This window comes from Lithobates pipiens, unplaced genomic scaffold (genome assembly GCF_037356315.1).
Source record: "Lithobates pipiens isolate NorthernLeopardFrog02 unplaced genomic scaffold, aLitPip1_a1.2 Scaffold_3, whole genome shotgun sequence".
Lineage (NCBI taxonomy): Eukaryota > Metazoa > Chordata > Amphibia > Anura > Ranidae > Lithobates > Lithobates pipiens.
Window position 1 is genome coordinate 54,353,436 of NW_027507790.1, and position 18,474 is coordinate 54,371,909.

At 44.0% G+C, this 18,474-nt stretch overlaps 1 protein-coding gene across 8 annotated transcripts in view; it reads right to left on the bottom strand.

The window, feature by feature from the left end:
• The window catches only part of TRMT2A (tRNA methyltransferase 2A), a 96,728-nt gene that overhangs the window by 56,295 nt on the left and 21,959 nt on the right, over positions 1-18,474 (bottom strand). For all 8 annotated transcript variants that reach the window (XM_077461711.1, XM_077461713.1, XM_077461709.1 and 5 more), the window contains one exon: positions 7,304-7,485. In XM_077461711.1, the coding sequence (XP_077317837.1) occupies positions 7,304-7,485 (182 nt within the window). The remainder of the gene's footprint in view (positions 1-7,303; positions 7,486-18,474) is intronic.

An 18,474-nucleotide genomic window follows, 5' to 3' on the forward strand; every position in this document is an offset into this window, starting at 1 on the left:
TTGCTAAACTCCTTTCCACTAAAAAGATTTATCCCTATTGTGAGGTTACCAGTATGGTATTTGTAAATTTAAATCATATCCCCTCTCAAGCGTCTCTTCTCCAGAGAGAATGAGTTCAGTGGTGGCAACCTTTCCTTATAACTAATATCCTCCAGACCCTTTATTAACTTTGTCGCCCTTCTTTGTACTCGTTCCATTTCCAGTACAACCTTCCTGAGGACTGGTGCCCAGAATTGGACAGCATTCTCTAGGTGCGGCCGGACCAGAGTCTTGTACAGTGGGAGAATTATCGCTTTATCTCTGGAATTAATCCCCTTTTTAATGAAGGACAATATTCTGTTTTGTTAGCAGCAGCTTGGTATTGCATGCCATTGCTGAGCCTATCATCTACTAGGACACCCAGGTCCTTTTCCATCCTAGAATACTCCAGAGGTTCTCCCCCCAGTGTATAGATTGCATTAATATTTCTGCCACCCAAATGCATTATTTTACATTTTTTCTACATTAACCCCTTCCCCGGAAGCCGAGTACGCACATCTGTGTATGCTCGGCGGGGTTATACCAGGATGATGCCCACACCTGCAGGCATCATCCCGATACTGACTTTTAGAGCTTTCCAGCCATAACAACCGATGCGGCTAAAATCCGCTCGGCTGTTATACCGGAGGAGCGGGAGGGGACTCCCCCCCCTCCTCCCGCCGCTCTTACCGGGGCTCCCGTTCAATCAGGAGCACCGATGCACAATCCGCTGCTTCTGGCGGCTAGGGAGGGACTGGAATGAAGCTGTAAGCGATTTCATTCCAGTCTCCTAATTGTAAACACGGAAGCGGCATCATGACGTCATTTCCGGTTTACTCAGCTGCCAATGGCGCCGGATTTAAAAAATATATACAGGTCTTCAGAATCGCCGAAAACGGCGATCTGAATACTTTAAAGTGTAAAAGGAGGGATCGGGGGTCTTTTAGACCCCCGATCCCCCCATAAAAAGAGTACCTGTCCCCCACCTATAACCGTCACAAGGCATGTTTACATTCCTTGTGACAGCAATAAAAATGTTTTTTTTTTTTAAATTGTTTAAAAATGAGTACAAAAAAAAAAATTTTTTTTAAAAGCGCCCCCCGTCCCCACGAGCTTGCGCAGCAAAGAAAACGCATATGGACGTCGCGCCCGCATATGTAAACAGTGTTCAAATCACACATGTGAGGTATCGCCGCGATCGTCAGAGTGAGAGAAATAATTCTAGCACTAGACCTCCTCTAACTGTAACCTGGTAACCGGAAAAAAAAATGTAAGTACCCTAGTTTGTCGTCATTCCACGAGTGCGTGCAATTATAAAGTGTGACAAGTTTGGTATCTATTTACTCGGCGTAACATTATCTTTCACATTATGCAAAAAAATTGGGCTAATTTTACTGTTTCGTTTTTTTTAAATTCATGAAAGTTTCCCTTTTTCCAAAAAGTTGCGTTTAAAACACTGCTGCGCAAATACCGTGTGACATAAAATATTGCAAGATTTATTCTCTAGAGTCTCTGATTATCTATCTATCTATCTATCTATATAAAATGTTTGGAGATTCCAAGTAATTTTCTAGCAAAAAATATGGATTTTAAACTTGTAAACACCAAATGTCAAAAATAGGCTTAGTCATGACAGGGTTAAATCTCGTTTGCCATGTAGTTGCCCACCCCATTAATTTGTTCAGATCCTCCAGGTCGTTTATGAACAAATTAAATAGGATTGGTCCCAGCACAGAGCCCTGGCCCCCCCCCCCCCCCCCACTACCCACCCCTTACCATTTCGAGTACTCCCCATTTATCACCACCCTCTGAACTCGCCCTTGTAGCCAGGTTTCAATCCATGTACTCACCCAGTGGTCCATGCCAACTGACCTTATTTTGTACAGTAAACGTTTATGGGGAACTGTGTCAAATGCTTTTGCAAAATCCAGATACACCACACCTACGGACCTTCCTTTATCTAGATGGCAACTCACCTCCTCATAGAAGGTTAATAGATTGGTTTGGCAAGAATGATTTTTCATGAATCCATGCCGATTACTGCTAATAACATTCTCATTTCTAAAATATTGTATAGTCCCTTCTCATCCCCTCCAAGAGTTTACATACTATTGATGTTAGGCTAACTGGTCTGCAATTCCCAAGGATGTATTTAGGGCCCTTTTTAAATATTGATGCTACATTACATTTTCTCCTATCAGCTAGTACCATTCCAGTCAGACTGTCAGTAAAAATTAGGAACAATTTTCTGGCAATTATTTGACTGAGTTCCTCAAGTAGACTCAGGTGCAAGCTAGATATCTGGTCCCGCTGATTTATTAAAATGTTAAAGTTTCCGAAGTCTAATTTTAATTCTGTCCTCTTAACCATGGAGGTGCTTCTTGTGATGGGTCATGAGGATAAACACTGCAGTTTTCCCTATCCTTTGTAACCAGATGTCCTTCCTCATTCTTTATGGGGCCAATATGGCCTGTCCTCCCTTTTTTACCATTTACATACTTAAAGAATTTCTTGGGTTTTTTTTTTTTTGCTTTTCTCCGCTATGCGTCTCATGTTCTAGCTTAGCAGTCCTTATTGCACCCTTACATTTCTTGTTGCATTCTTTATGAAGTCTGAATGCTGATGATGATCCCGCAACCTTGTATTTTTTGAAGGCCTTCTCCTTTGCCTTTATATGCATTTTTACATTGGAGTTAAGCCATCCAGGACTTTTGTTCGCCCTTTTGAATTTATTACCCAATGGGATGCATTGGGTAATGCAATTATTTAACATTCTCTTAAAGCAAACGCATCTCTCCTCTGTGTTCTTTGTTTCTAAGAGTTTATCCCAATTTAGGCCTTCTAGCAAGGTTCATAGTTTTAGGGAAGTGGGCTCTTTTCAAGTTCAGTGTCTTTGTATGCTCCTTATGTTTCTTATTTGTGTGATTTATACTGAAGCCAATTGACTTGTGATAGCTGTTACCTAAATTGCCCTGGCGAACCTTAGATAAATGCATGGTTCCCCCCATGCAGTCTATGTCTGGATAATCCCCCATTATGATAAACACTTGCTATCCTTGCTGCTAATCCAAATTGTTATAGGAGATCTGGCTCCCCTTCCTCACTCATGTTAAAGGGGCCCAATAGCATATTCCCAGTATTATTTTCCCCTTAGCGTCATCCCTTTGGAGCTCTACTCCTAAGGATTCCACCTCCTCCCTAGCATTTTACCCTATCCTTGCGATAAAGGGTATACCCTCGAATGGTTGGCAGCCAATCATGAGAGCTGCTGAACCAGGTCTCTGAAATTCCCACAAAATCCAAATTCTCCTCGTACAACAGTATCGCTAGTTCACCCATCTTGTCCGCAAGGCTCCTGGCATTGGTGAACATACCACGTAGTTTAGACCGGTCGCATATTATGCTTTTATTGGGTGTTCCGAGATTGCAACTAGGGCTTGCTACTAGCGCTTTGGTTAACCTACCACTAATGCACCCAAATACTACCGTCTGGAATATATTCTGCGCCAACTATCTCTACCTCTACACCACCCCCAACCCCCCCCCCCCCCCCCCCCAGTTAAAAACCCCTCTAACTTTTTGCCCATCTTCATTCCCAGCTGATCTCTCAGCCACTTGTTTACTTCGCTAATCTCCCTCTGCCTTTCTGGTGTGGCTCGATGAACTGGTAGTGTTCCTAAGAACACTACCTTGGAGGTCCTTTTCCTCAATTTAGCTCCCAAGTCCCTAAAATCGTTTAGGACAGTCCATCTGCCTCTGACTTTGTCATTGGTGCCAATGTGCACCATGACAGCGGGGTCTTCCCCAGCCCCTCCCAGTAATCTGTCCACCAGATCTGAGATGTGCCGAACCCGAGCGCCCAGTAGACAACATACAGTTCAGCACTTCAGGTCTTTGTTGTTACAGATTCCCCTTTCCGTCGTCCTAAGAATTGAGTCCCCTACCACCAGAATGTGTCTTTCCTTTCCCTTCACTTCCTCCCACTCTCACTGGGGGAATTCTTCCCCCGGCAGCTAGGAGTCTCTCAGCTCCAGCAGTGCTGGTCCCGCACTGGTTTCACCAATGTCACTCAATGGACCTTACTTATTAGGATGGTCCAGAACTGGATCAGCCTCCCTGGCACTTCCCCCTCTACCCTTCCTGTCACCCATCTACGTTTTCCTAGTGTCTTCACCTCTGTCTCCACCCACCTCTGTGCTGGCCCCTGCTGTGTACGTTCCTGGTTCTCCTTTAGTATTGAGGGAATTCTCAGTGCTGACAGTTGCTTCCCCACATTCAGAACCTGAGCTTTCAGGGAAACTTTTTTTTTTTACATTTTGTACAGCAGTATTCACCCTCGATCAGATGATCAAGGTATGCATACATACCGCAAGATGTACACCGAGTCACCTGTTTTCCTCATTTTCCCCCCTTTCTGGGAAACGGTATGATCTTTATGCGATTTTTCACCTTTCCATTCTCTTATGTGGTATAGGTTTTCTTTCACTTTGTATCCACTACGCTTTTCACTTTTCCAGGCAACGAAGGGTGTTGGTTGCTTATCCATGATTATATATGGGAGCCCAAGCAATAATGGGTGTTGGTCTTTAGTTCATGAATACTGTACTGGTACCACACATTGGTCCAATATCATTTTACCCTACAGACATATTTAGAATTTTTCACCTTAGCCTATTGGGAGGGTGCTCCTGGGGTATGTTGGTGCTCTTGCTTCTTCCTTGGATTCATTCCCTCAGCTCTCGGGACAGACTTGCCTCATAGATCTTTATTTGCAACACTGCTTATTTGGAACAATTTATATGCAAGTATTCCAGGGAGATATACATCTGGTTACCCCTTGCCATGTACACTCTTTTACTATCCGGGCAAAATATTAGATCCTATTGGGTACCTTTTTCAGATATGCTATGCGTTCTCTTGAGGAGTAACACCTGGCTACGAAACATGTCGAGCCCATCAATATCATAATGTTCAACACATAGCTTGGCCTCAACTGTGATTCACTTGCATCTTATAACCCATTTGTATCCGATACTCAATAAGCATTTGGCTTTTACATTAAATTACTTCCATGGGATATTATGCAATTTCAGATGCGTGCATGTATATATACAGATATATGAATTCTTTTCTGTATGCCATCATCTTGTATAGAGACAAAAATACTCATGTTCAACCATGTATCAAATGTTTATGGAGGTATGCTTTGTTTATATGTCAATTAAACAATTTTAGAATTTCTCCTACCACGTGTCTTGCGCCTCATTCAAAGTCCCCAAAAACCCTTTTCTTATTTCTGAATTAGGGATGGAGGTGATTGGTATCATGCACCTTGTTTAAAGTCCCAAAGTCCCTTTTGCTTTCTGGATAAAATGTATTCGCGTTTAAAAAAAAAAGGGAACTTATCCCTTAACCACTTCCCACCCAGCCTATAGCAAAATGACAGCGGGGCGGTGGCTCTGTTATCCTGACTGGACATCATTTGACGTCTTTCAGGATAATGTGCCCAGCGATCTGTGGTCTCAGTAAAGGCGGGGTCCGGCAGCTATCAAACACCAAACATTGGGCTGCTTAAGTGGGCGGGGCCACACACACACACACACACACACACACACACACACATAGCAGCCCACCCAGGTCCGATCCCATTGGCTGATTTTTGATATCTGGGTCCAGCCCACCCCAGGTCCCACCCACCCCCAACGTTGAATTCTGACAGCTCTTCTCTCTGCATTCAGTAGCAAATCCGTTTCACACACAACCACTCAGTGTGTGAAACTGTCAGTGGAGTGTAGGGAAGGGAGGTAATCAGCCAATTTTTGCACAAAAATGGCCCGGTGCCGATTTCTTAAAAAAGGCCAAATATTGGCCGACCTCTAGTGGTGACAGCATTATGTTGCGAGAATACTTTTCTTCAACAAGAACAGAGAAACTGGTCAGAGTTGATGGGAAGATGGACAGAGCCAAATATAGGCCAATCTTAGAAGAAAACCTGTTAAAGTCTGCAAAAGACAAGACTTGGGTGGAGGTTCACCTTCCAGCAGGACAACCACCCTAAACATACAACCAGAGCTACAATAGAATGGTTTAGATCAGTGGTCTCCAAACTGCGGCCCTTGGCTTGCTTTTATGTGGCCCTCGGTGTGTGGTGCTATTTTATGCACTTACAACAATGAAGGGCACACTTCCTACCAGTGACATCATAGTTGCATAGTAGGTGAGGTTGAAAAAAAGTCCATCAAGTTAAAGCTAAACATCAATGATGGAGCACAGTTCCTCCCAAGGACACCAAACAATGGGGCCCAATAACACCAATGATGGGGCCCAATTCCTCCCAATGACACCAATGATGGGGAATTGTTTATTGCCACTGATGCTGAGACATTTTGTACTCCAAATGGCCACAGTCCGGCCCCCCCTAAAGTCTGGAGGACAGTAAATTGGACCTTTGTTTAGAAAGTTTGGAGACCCCTGGTTTAGATCAAAGCATATTCATGTGTTAGAATGGCCCAGTCTAAGTCCAGATATAAATTCAAATTGAGAATCTGTTGCAATATCTGAAAATTACTGTTCACAGATGCTCTCCATTCAATCTGACATAGCTTGAGCTATTTTACAAAGAAGAACGGGGAAAAAATATCACTCCTTTGACTAAAACGTCATGTCACTAAAAAACCCCATGGGAGAACTTTTCCTATTTCTAAAATGTCACTCTCTAGATGTGCAAAGCTGGTAGAGACATATCCAAAAAGACTTGCAGCTGTAATTGTAGCAGAATGTAGTTGACTCAAAAGGGCTGGATACAAATGCACGCCACATTTTTCAGATATTTATTTTTTAAAAAGATTTGAAAACCATTTATAATTTTCCTTCCACTTCACAATTATGTGCCACTTTGTGTTGGTATATCACATAAAATCCATTTAACGTTATTAGTAACATGACTGTTGAAACGGTCAAGGGGTATGAATACTTTTTCAAGGCACTGTAAACTGCAGCTGTAGCTCACTAGGACCACAATATCAGGCAGGTGCAAGAGCCCTAATAAGTAATGAGTCATTGCTCTGAATCACGAGTATATTTCAACTTGACCTACTGGGCTTTGTAAACAAAGGGCTTTCCTTCACAAAAGAGAAAAGGGATAAGCTGTACCTGTAGTCCAAACCCAAAGGATAGACAGCAAATAATTACAAAACACAAGGGAATATTAGTACAAAGTACCTTGAAGGGGCTTCCAATATCTGGATTTGCTAAAAAATGGCAGAGCATCAGAAAGGGACAGTACCTGATATATCCTTGAAAAGCCTTTACAACGTTCCTCACAGCCAAAGGAATGTGAATAGTATCAAATGGCTCCACAACAGCACATGTTCCACCCTTATATTTTCCAAGACGGAAGCCCACCGTTTTGTCCTCCTGATTTGCACCAACACCAATCAAAAATTCACTTTTGTTTCGGTATTCTGTCTGAAAACAGGAGAAAGAAGAAAAAAATAAAAAAATAAAAAAGGGAAAGAAAGTGATGCTTACTAATAAAAGAATGTAACAATTCAAACTATTTCCTACTACAAGTTTATAATTGGTTTGCATTGTGTTCTTTAACATTTTCAATGAATACTGTTTTAGGAATACAAAATTTAAAGCCCAACTGTAGTTTCAAATTAAAAAAATAAATAAATTAGGCTAACTGAGGGAGCATAAAAATACAAGTTGTTAAATGCCTCGTTATTTATGTGCACTCTAGCATCAGCACAAAATTCTGAACCCCAGTACCAGACTTATAAAGACCATGAAGCCCTGTGTGACAGCAGTGGTTCATCTCTAGCAGTCTGACACACACCCTTCATAGTAATGTCAGCTAGTTTGAAGATTATATAGCAGGTATAAGATGCCTGATCTTTCCAATCTGCTGAAAGTGCACACGTGCTCCTACTTGAAAACTCTTTCATGGATTTCAAAAGTGGATTTAGTGGTGGACAGTAGTGGCACATACTACAAAAACTTAATTTCTACTTTTTCTTTGATAGAGTTGATTGTAAAAATGCTTTTAAGCCAGTTCCTATTATCAGATCATATTACATTATACACACACACACACAGTGCTGTGCAAAAGTTTTAGCAGGTGTGAAAAAAAATGCTATATATTAAAAATGCTTTAGAAAAAGAAGTGTTTTTTTTTATCAACAATGAAAAGTAAATGAGCAGAAGGGAAACCCAAAATCAAATCAATAATTGGTGTTACCACCCTTTGCCTTCAAAAGAGCATCAATTCTTCCAGGTACACTTGCACAGAGTTTTTGAAGGAATTGGGCAGGCAGGTTGTGCTAAACATCTTGGAGAACTAAAATACAGACCTTTTGTGGATGTAAGCTGCCTGAAATTCTTCTGGTCTCTTCATGCAATTCCAGGCCCTCAATGTTGAGATCAGGGCTCTGTTGGGGCCAAACCATCACTTCCAGGAGTCCTCATTATTTTGTACGCTAAAGATAATCAGGGGGTGATATCAAGGTGGCAGTCTACAGGGCGCTGTTCCAGGCTAGGAAGCTTATTTTGCTAGGTTGGAAATCCGTAGAACCCCCTGTGGCAGCGACTTGGATAACTCATATGGGCAGGACCCTTATTATGGAGAAATACATTTACCAGCATAGGGGATGCCCGGGAAGGTTTGAGCACCTGTGTTCATGCTGGCTGGACACCCCTGGGCTAAGTCCAACCGAACTAATATTGTCCAGATTACTGTAGGATGTGTGACGCAAGGCAGGTATGTGAGCCCTAGCTTGAAAATGTTATACCTACTGGGGAACTTTATGCAATTGTGGGGTGGAGGGAGGAGGAGGTCATGGTATGCTGTATTGCCTGTCTGTATTTTAACAACTATGTGTCAAATGGATGTATATGTGCGCTGGAAATTGCTGTATACCTGTAACTTTAATAAACACCTTTTTGATTTAAAAAAAAAAAAGATAATCGTTAATGACATTGGCTGTATGTTTGGGGTTGTTGACCTGGTGTAGAATAAATTTGGGTTCATTTGATGCTACGGCATGATGGATAATTAGGTGCCTGTATTTCTCAGCATTGAGGACATCATTGATTCTGACCAAATCTCCAACTCCATTTGTGGAAATGCAGCCCCAAATTTGCAGGGAACCTCCAGCATGCTTCACTTTTGCCTGTTGACACTCATTGTACCGCTCTACAGCCTTTTAGTGAACAACCAACCAAATATTTCAAATTTCGACTCAACAGTCCAGAGCACCTGCTGACATTTTTCTGCACCCCAGTTACCCAATGCAGCAAACCGTGAAGCATGGTGGAAATTCTTTGCAATTTTGGGGCTGCATTTCTGAAAATGGACAAGAGAAATTAGGATGAAAGTACCCCTTTAATCTTGGTGTACAACCTAATTTATTAAAAAGGTCCTTCATACTCTTTTTGCAAATGGAGTTGGATATTTGCTCAGAATCATTGTCCTCAATACTGAGAAATACAGGCAATTAACTAACTATTTATCCTCCCATACCATCAGGAAGGCATGTGACTGGCCTCAAAATTTATTTAGCAGCACAACCACCATGAAGCCAAAATGTAATTAAAAGGGAGTTCTACCCAAAAGGGGAAGCTCCACTTGTTTGCCTCCTCCCCCACCACTGCCATATTTGGCACCTTTCAGGGGGAGGGGGAAGCGGGTACCTGGTTTTGACAGGTACCCGCACCCATTTCCAGCTGACTTAACTTTTTCTGAAGGAACCCAGGGCTCTGCTTTAAGAACCATCAGTGTAAATATCAAGGTGTCCGGGAAGTGATGGTTGCACCCACAGTGCCTTGATCTCAACATCGACTCTTTTTGGGATAACAAAGAGAAAGAAGGGATTTGAGGCAGCCTACATCCACAGAAGAAGATCTGTGGTTAGCTGTGTAAGAGGTTTGAAAAAAAAAAAAAAAAAAAAAAAAAAAATCTACCAGACATGTTCCTTCAAAAACTGCGTGCAAACATACCTAGAATTGAAAAATGTATGCTGTTTTGAAGGCAAAGGGTGGTCACACCAAAATGTTGATTTTGATTTCTCTTCTGTTTATTTTTTATCAATTAAGAAAAGGGAAACAAAATGAACTATTAAGCCCTTTTTTCTAAAAGCATTCTTCATTTACAGCATTTTTACACACCTGCCTAAAAATTTTGCAGTGTACTGTACATACAGTGAGGGAAAAAATATTTGATCCCCTGCGGATTTTCTACATTTGCTCACTGACAAAGAAATGATAATTTTAATGGTAGGCTTAAATTTAAACAGTGAAAAGACAGAATAAAAAAAAAAAAAAAAATAAAAAAAAAAAAAAAGCAGCAGCATTTAAAGGTAAATTGATTTGCATTTTAACCACTTCAGCCCTGGAAGGATTTATCCCCTTAATGACCAGGCCATTTTTTGCGATACGGCGCTACATTACTTTAACCTTTAACCCCCCCCCCCCCACACAAATAGACCTTTCTTTTGGCGGTATTTGATCACCTCCGCGGTTTTAAATTTTTTGCATTACAAAACAAGGGGAAAAAAATAAAAAATAAATTTGAAAAAAAAACAATATTTACTTTTTGCTACAATACATAGCCAATAAAAAAAAATTACAAATAAAATAAAAATTCTCATCAGATGTTTGGTAAAAAAAAATCCCAATAAACGTATATTGATTGGTTTGAGCAAAAGTTATAGCATCTACAAAACAGGGTAAAGATTTGGGGACTATTTTTTTCATAGTTTTTATTAGTAATGGTGGACATCAGCAATTTTTAGCAGGACTGCAACATTGTGGTGGAAAAATCTGACCCCAAGTGACACTTTTTGGTGACCAGTTCTATAAAAATGCACTGATCACTGTATAAATGGCACTGGCAGGGAAACAGTTAATACTCGGTGTGATCAAAGGGTTAAGTGTTCCCTATGGAGGTGCTAACGGTCAGAGGGAGAGGGAGAGCACTAGGAACAGCTGTTCTCTCTTCCCTCCTGTCAAAACGAGGATATATCTTGTTTACATATAGCCTGATCCCAGTTCTGCCTCTGTGAGGAGCGATGGCAGGTGGACAGCAGACAGCAGACATCGCGGCTCCTGGGCCGTGCCGCGGGCGCACGTGCCTTTTATCTATTACACGACCATTCATGGTTTCTGACAGTAGGCGAAGGCTATGAATTCAGGAGATGGTCAATCCACTTGTTGGTAATATTTTTTCCAGATTGGATGAGCAAGATCACCACATGGATCAGTTTGCCATGGCGTTACAAACGCTCCTGAGATGCACGGCTCACCTGGAAACCCCCACTGTGGCTGCTCCGGTACAACCTGAGTCGCAGGTTATCCCTGCTGCTGCGCCAGTCTCTATGCAGGCACCCGCCTTGAGTATTACCTCTATAAGAGATATGTCTGGTTCCGCTCCGCTTCCCCAGCGATTTAGGGGGCGATCCAGTTCAATGCAGAGGGTTTCTCAATCAGGTTGAGATATACTTAGAGATGTTGCCCCAGGCGTTTCCCACGGGCAGAAGAAAAGTAGGTTTTGTGATACCTTTGCTTTCTGAGAGAGCCTTGGCCTGGGCTAACCCTCTATGGGAGACGCAAAAACCTGATGTCTTGAGTTACCCTCAGTTTGTGGCCTCCTTTAAAAGGGTATTTGACGTTCCCGTGCGCTCCCCTTCTGCCGCCAAGTGCCTCATGTCCATCAGAGTACGAGAACTGTTGCCGACTACGCCATTTAATTCCGTACTCTGGCAGCAGAGGTTGCTTGGAACAATGAGGCCCTCGTGGCTGCTTTTTCTTATGCCCTCTCGGATTCCATGAAGGATGAAATAGCAGCCCGAGATATACCCATTGAGCTGGAGAGCTTGATCTCGCTTGCCATTCTCATCGACTCCAGACTCAGAGAAAGACTTGTGGAAGCCTCCTGTACATTTGCCTCCAAGCTTTGTAGTCCCACCCATGCCTCCTGGTACCGAGTTGGTCAGTGAAGATGAACCCATGCACTTGGGTTCACGCGTCTCTCTCCGGGGGAGAGAAAGAGAAAAAGAGAAAGAGAGAAAGAGAAAGAGAGAGACCAGGCAGGTGACTTTTTGAAGTCATCCGTGTGGCTACTTTTCCAAGAAACTGTCACCTGCTAAGTGCAATTATGAGACTGGGGACAGAGAGCTGTTGGCTATCATTTTAGCCCTGAAAGAATGGAGACATCTCCTTGAAGGTACCACTGTGACGGTTATTATTCTTACTGACCATAAGAATCTTACATTCTTGTCTGAGGCCAAGCGACTCTCTCCCAGAAGGGTGCGTTGGGCTCTTTTGTCGAGCTTTAATTACATTGTCTCATTCTTACCCGGTACTAAGAATGTAAGGGCTGATGCCTTGTCACAACAATTTTCCTCCACTTCCAAGTCGGAGTCGGTTCCTAGGATTCCTCCTGATCGTATGTTGGCTACAGTTTGCACCAGTCTTACTTCTCCTTTGGGTGACAAAATTCTTGCTGCTCAGGTCCATGCTCCTCCTGAGAAACCTTGTGACCGCTGCTTTGTACCGGAGAGTCTCCATACTGCTGTGCTCCAGACTTACCATTCTCCCAAGGCAGCTGGCCATCCTGGGAAGAATCAACTCATTTGGGCCATTTCCCAAAACAATTCTGGTGGCCTAGTCTACGGGCTGATGTTACTGCCTTCGTAGCTTCCTGTTCCGTGTGTGCTCAGAGTAAGACTCCACGACACCTTCCAGTGGGTCTCCTACAACCCATACCCAATGGAGAGAGGCACCGGTCTATGGATTTCATTGTGGAGTTGCCCAACTCCCAAGGCAACACTGTTATCCTTATGGTGGTTGACCGGTTCTCAAAGATGTGTCATTGTATTCCACTTAAGTTACCTACCTCTAAAGGAACTGGCTTCCATTTTTGCTCGGGAGATCTTTAGCTTACATGGGCTATCCAAGGTGATTGTCTCGGGACAGGGGCAGTCACTTTTCTCCCGGTTCTGGTGAGCCTTTTGTGCACAGTTCTCTTCTGCGAATTACCCACAATCTAATGGGGCCACAGAGCGAGCCAATCAGTTCTTGGAGTAATTCATACATTGCTATATTTCTGACCACCATAACAACTGGACAGACCTATTACCATGGGCAGAGTTTGCTCACAACAGTGCCTTGAATTCTGCCTCCCGATTATCTCCATTTATGGCAAATTATGGTTTTCAACCTTCCATGTTGCCTGAATAGTTTGTTCCGCAGAGTATTCCTGCGTTAGAGGAGCATCTCTGTGGTCTTCGTTCCACTTGGGTACAAGTCCAGAAGGCTTTGCATCATGCCAATGATGGGTACAGACTTCATGCTGACCGCAGACGCCCGCCTGCGCCTTCCTACCAGATTGGGGACCGGGTCTGGCTGTCATCTCGCAAACTCCGGTTTTATGTTCCCTCACCTCGGTTTATTGGGCCTTTCTGTATTCTTCGCAGGATTAACCCAGTGGCTTACACGTTGGACCTTCCTCCTAGTAGGCACATCTCAAATGTGTTTCAAGTCTCCTTATTGAAACCATTGGTCTGTAACCGATTTACCACCTCGGTGCCACGTCCTCACCCTATTCAGGTTGAGAACCATGAGGAGTATAAGGTACAATCCATTGTTGACTCCCGTAGCTTCCGTGGGCGCATAGAGTACCTGGTGCATTGGAAGGGGTACGGTACGGAAGAACGCTCCTGGGTTTCATCCTGGGACGTACATGCCCCTGTCCTCCTCCACGAGTTCCATAGACGTTTCCCCTCAAGCCCGGTGGCCCTCCGAGGGAGAGGGGTCATTGAGGAGGGGGTACTGTCAGGGCTGGCTTAGCCTTTCCTTCTCTGGGCTGGCTGCTCAGCTGTCGGCTAATTGCCAGCTCTCATCTCTCTCCAGTTACCCAGCTGTCCCTGATCCTGCTCGTCTGACCTGCCTACTTAAAGCTGTCCAGCTCACTTCACCTCTGCCTTCGGCTTGGTCACATCACAAGAAACCATCTCCTGCGGTTCTGTTTAAAGACTGGCTTCCCTTCTGGCTCCTTATCCTGCTTGCTGTTGCTCCACTTGGATCCCTGACTTCTGGCCTGGCTGATTACCTGATCTGGTTATTGAACTCTGGCCTGGCTGACTACTCAATCCGGTTACTGGACTCTGGCTATGCTTTTATTACGCTTACTCCATTTACCTTTTTATTTAATAGACAAGTGTGATTTAATAGTACTTCTGTCTTGGTCTGATTCATGGTTTCTGACAACCATTCCTGTTTGCAGATCCTCTCCAAGACATTAAGGTTTTGAGTATGACGACATTTGGCAACTCAAATCTTTACCTTAAACATTTTTTACCTTAATGCAAGGAATGCATTAGGTGTCAGCATCGCTCCGTGCCCCTTTGCTTACCTGAGACCACTTTCGATCCAGCGCCATACACGTCCCTAGTTCGTTTCTCCCCTCACTTCCGGGTCTCGTTGGCTTTGCTGGGGCACGAGGAGTCATTGGCTCCCAGTGCTGTAAATCAAAGCCAGTGACGACAAAGCAGGGTTGATTCCCTCCGTCTGTGTCAATGGATGCAACAGAGGGACTTGGGTGCGAACACGCACGAGTGCCTCCATGGGAAGCAGCTTTCCATGGGGGCACTAGACAAAGAAGGGGCCCAGAGCGCGGGGCGGGGGGCCCAAAAAAAGGAGGTCCCTGTTGGCTCTGTGCAATTCCATTGCACAGAGTAGGCAAGTGTAGCCATGTTTTTTTTTTTTATTTACCTTTCTTTTATTGACCTTTCTAAACCCTTTAAGGTCTGGAGACTGGCTAGGCCACGCCAGGACCTTAATGTGCTTCTTCGTGAGCCACTCCTTTGTTGCCATGGCCGTGTGCTTTGGGTCATTGTCATGGTGGAATGCCCACGACCCATTTTCAAAGCCCTGGCTGAGAGAAGGAGGTTCTCACCCAAGATTTGATGGTGCATGGCCCCATCCATCATCCCTTTAATGTGGTGAAGTTGTCCTGTCCCCTTAGCAAAAAAAAAAAAAAAAAACACAACCCCAAAGCATAATGTTTCCACCTCCATGTTTGAAGGTGGGGATGATGTTCTTGGGGTCATAGGCAGAATCCCCCCCTCCTCCAAATACGGCCAGTTGAGTTGATGCCAAGGAGCTAGATTTTGTCTAATCTGACCACAACACTTTCACCCAGTTCTCCTCTGAATCATTCAGATGCTCATTATCAAACTTCAGCCGGGCCTGTACATGTACTTTCTTGAGCAAGGGGACCTTGTAGACGCTGCAGTATTTTAGTCCTTCTAGGCGTAGTGCGTTACCAATTGTTTTCTTGGCAACTATGGTCCCAGCTGCCTTGAGATCATTGACAAGATCCTTCCGTGTAGTTCTGGTCTGATTTCTCAGTTGTCATGATCATTGAAACTTCACAAGGTGAGATCTTGCATGGAGCCTCAGACCAAGGGAGATGGAGTTATTTTGTTTCTTCCATTTGTGAATAATCACACCGTTTTCACCCTCTCACCAAGCTGCTCGGCGATGGTCTTGTAGCCCATTTCAGCCTTGTGTAGGTCTACAATCTTGTCCCTGACATCCTTGGATAACTCTTTGGTCTTGGCCATAGTAGAGAGACTGGAATCTGATTGATTGCTTCTGTGGACAGGTGTCTTTTATACAGGTAACAAGATGAGATTAGGTGCACTCCCTTTAACCACTTTCAGACCGGACCATTTTGCTGGTAAATGACCAGAGGTCTTTTTACAATTTGGCACTGCGCTGCTTTAACTGGTAATTGCGCGGTCATGCAATGTTCTACCCAAACAAAATTTGCGTCCTTTTCTTCCCACAAATAGAGCTTTCTTTTGATGGTATTTGATTGCCTCTGCGATTTTTATTTTTTGCGATATAAACGTAAAAAGACCGCAAATTTTGAAAAAAAAATGATATTTTCTACTTTTTGTTATTAGAAAAATCCAATAAACTCAATTTTAGTCATACATTTAAGCCAAAATGTATTCAGCCACATGTCTTTGGTAAAAAAAAAAAGTCAATAATTGTATATTTATTGGTTTGCGCAAAAGTTGTCACATCTATAAACTAAGGTACGTTTTCTGGAATTTACGCAGCTTTTAGTTTACGACTGCCTATCTAATTTCTTGAGGTGCTAAAATGGCAGGGCAGTACAAAACCCCCCCAAATGACCCCATTTTGGAAAGTAGACCCCCTAAGGAAATTGATAAGTGGCATGTTGAGCCCATTGAATATTTTATTTTTTTGCCTCAAGCGATTGAATAATGACAAAAAAAAAAAATTTTTTTTTTTTTTTTTTTTACACAAAGTTGTCACTAAATGATATATTGCTCACACATGCTATGGGCATATGTGAAATGACACCCCAAAATAAATTCTGCTGCTTCTCCTGAGTACGGGGATACCACATATGTGGGACTTTTTGGGAGCCTAGCCACGTACGGGGCCCCGAAAACCAAGAACCGCCTTCAGGTTTTCTAAGGGCGTAAATATTTGACTTCACTCCTCACTACCTATTACAGTTTTGAAGGCCATAAAATGCCAAGATGGCACAAAACCCCCACAAATGACCCCATTTTAGAAAGTAGACACCCCAAGCTATTTGCTGAGAGGCATGTTGAGTCCATGGAATATTTTATATTTTGCCACAAGTTGCGGGAAAATTACAAACTTTTTTTTTTTTTTTCACAAAGTTGTCACTAAATGATATATTGCTCACGCATGCCATGGGCATATGTGAAATGACACCCCAAAATAAATTCTGCTGCTTCTCCTGAGTACGGGGATACCACATATGTGGGACTTTTTGGGAGCCTAGCCGCGTACGGGGCCCCGCAAACCAAGCCCCGCCTTCAGGCTTTCTAAGGGCGTTACAGTTTTGAAGGCCATAAAATGCCAAGATGGCACAAACCCCCCCCCAAATGACCCCATTTTGGAAAGTAGACACCCCTAAATTTAGGGGTACACTAGTGAGACTAGGTAATAAATGGCGGGTGCCCTGAAACTATAAAAAAATAACTAAGCAACCAGCATCACCTGTAACAGTTATATGGTGATCACTGGTGAAAGGGTTAACTAGGGGGCAATCAGGGGGCTTTATGCGGTAGTATATGGGGGTCCCTGGTGCTATAAAAAGCTGCGGCGAACCTAAATACCTACCTGCCTAACTAGCGTCACCTGTGACACTAATACAGCGATCAGAAAAACGATCGCTTATTAGGCTGGGTTCACACTGGAGCGATGCAGGAACGCCACGAATCCGCGGCGGGTTCCCGCATCACATGCCTCCCGGCGGCAGTTCACACTGCCCTATGCGAACTGCTGGGAGTGTCAGTGAAATGTTAATGACACCCCCAGATCAGTTCGCATATCGCAGTGCGATCTGCAAACTCGGATCGCATGGTGTGAACACCCATGCGATCCGATTCTGCTGCGGACCAAAAAAAGGGTCCCGTGCGAGTTTGTGGCGGGTGCGACACGAATTCAGCCATACTATCTGTATGGCTGAACTCGAATCGCACAGAGATCAGATGTGATTTGCACTGCAGTGCGGTGCGAATCACATCCGTTCTCATAAACCGCTGCAATGTGAACCCAGCCTTAGTGACACTGGCGACGGGGGGTGATCACGGAGTTAAACCTTTATTGGGGGGGTTAGGGGGGTACCTTAGAACTAAAGGGGGCTAACCCTAACTGCCCTAACAGTTATTACAGTCACAAATGACACCCGCCGGGTGATCAGGGGGTTAAACCTTTATTAGGTAATAAATGGCGGGTGCCCTGAAACTATAAAAAAATAACTAACCAACCAGCGTCACCTGTAACAGTTATATGGTGATCACTGGTGAAAGGGTTAACTAGGGGGCAATCAGGGGGCTTTATGCGGTAGTATATGGGGGTCCCTGGCGCTATAAAAAGCTGCGGCGAACCTAAATACCTACCTGCCTAACTAGCGTCACTTGTGACACTAATACAGCGATCAGAAAAACGATCGCTTATTAGGCTGGGTTCACACTGGAGCGATGCGGGAACGCCACGAATCCGCGGCGGGTTCCCGCATCGCATGCCTCCCGGCGGCAGTTCACACTGCCCTATGCGAACTGCTGGGAGTGTCAGTGAAATGTTAATGACACCCCCAGATCAGTTGGCATATCGCAGTGCGATCTGCAAACTCGGATCGCATGGTGTGATACCCATGCGATCAGATTCTGCTGCGGGCCAAAAAAAGGGTCCCGTGCGAATTTGCGGCGGGTGCGATGCGAATTCAGCCATACTATCTGTATGGCTGAACTCGAATCACACAGAGATTGGATGTGATTTGCACTGCAGTGCGGTGCGAATCACATTCGTTCTCATAAACCGCTGCAATGTGAACCCAGCCTTAGTGACACTGGCGACGGGGGGTGATCACGGGGTTAAACC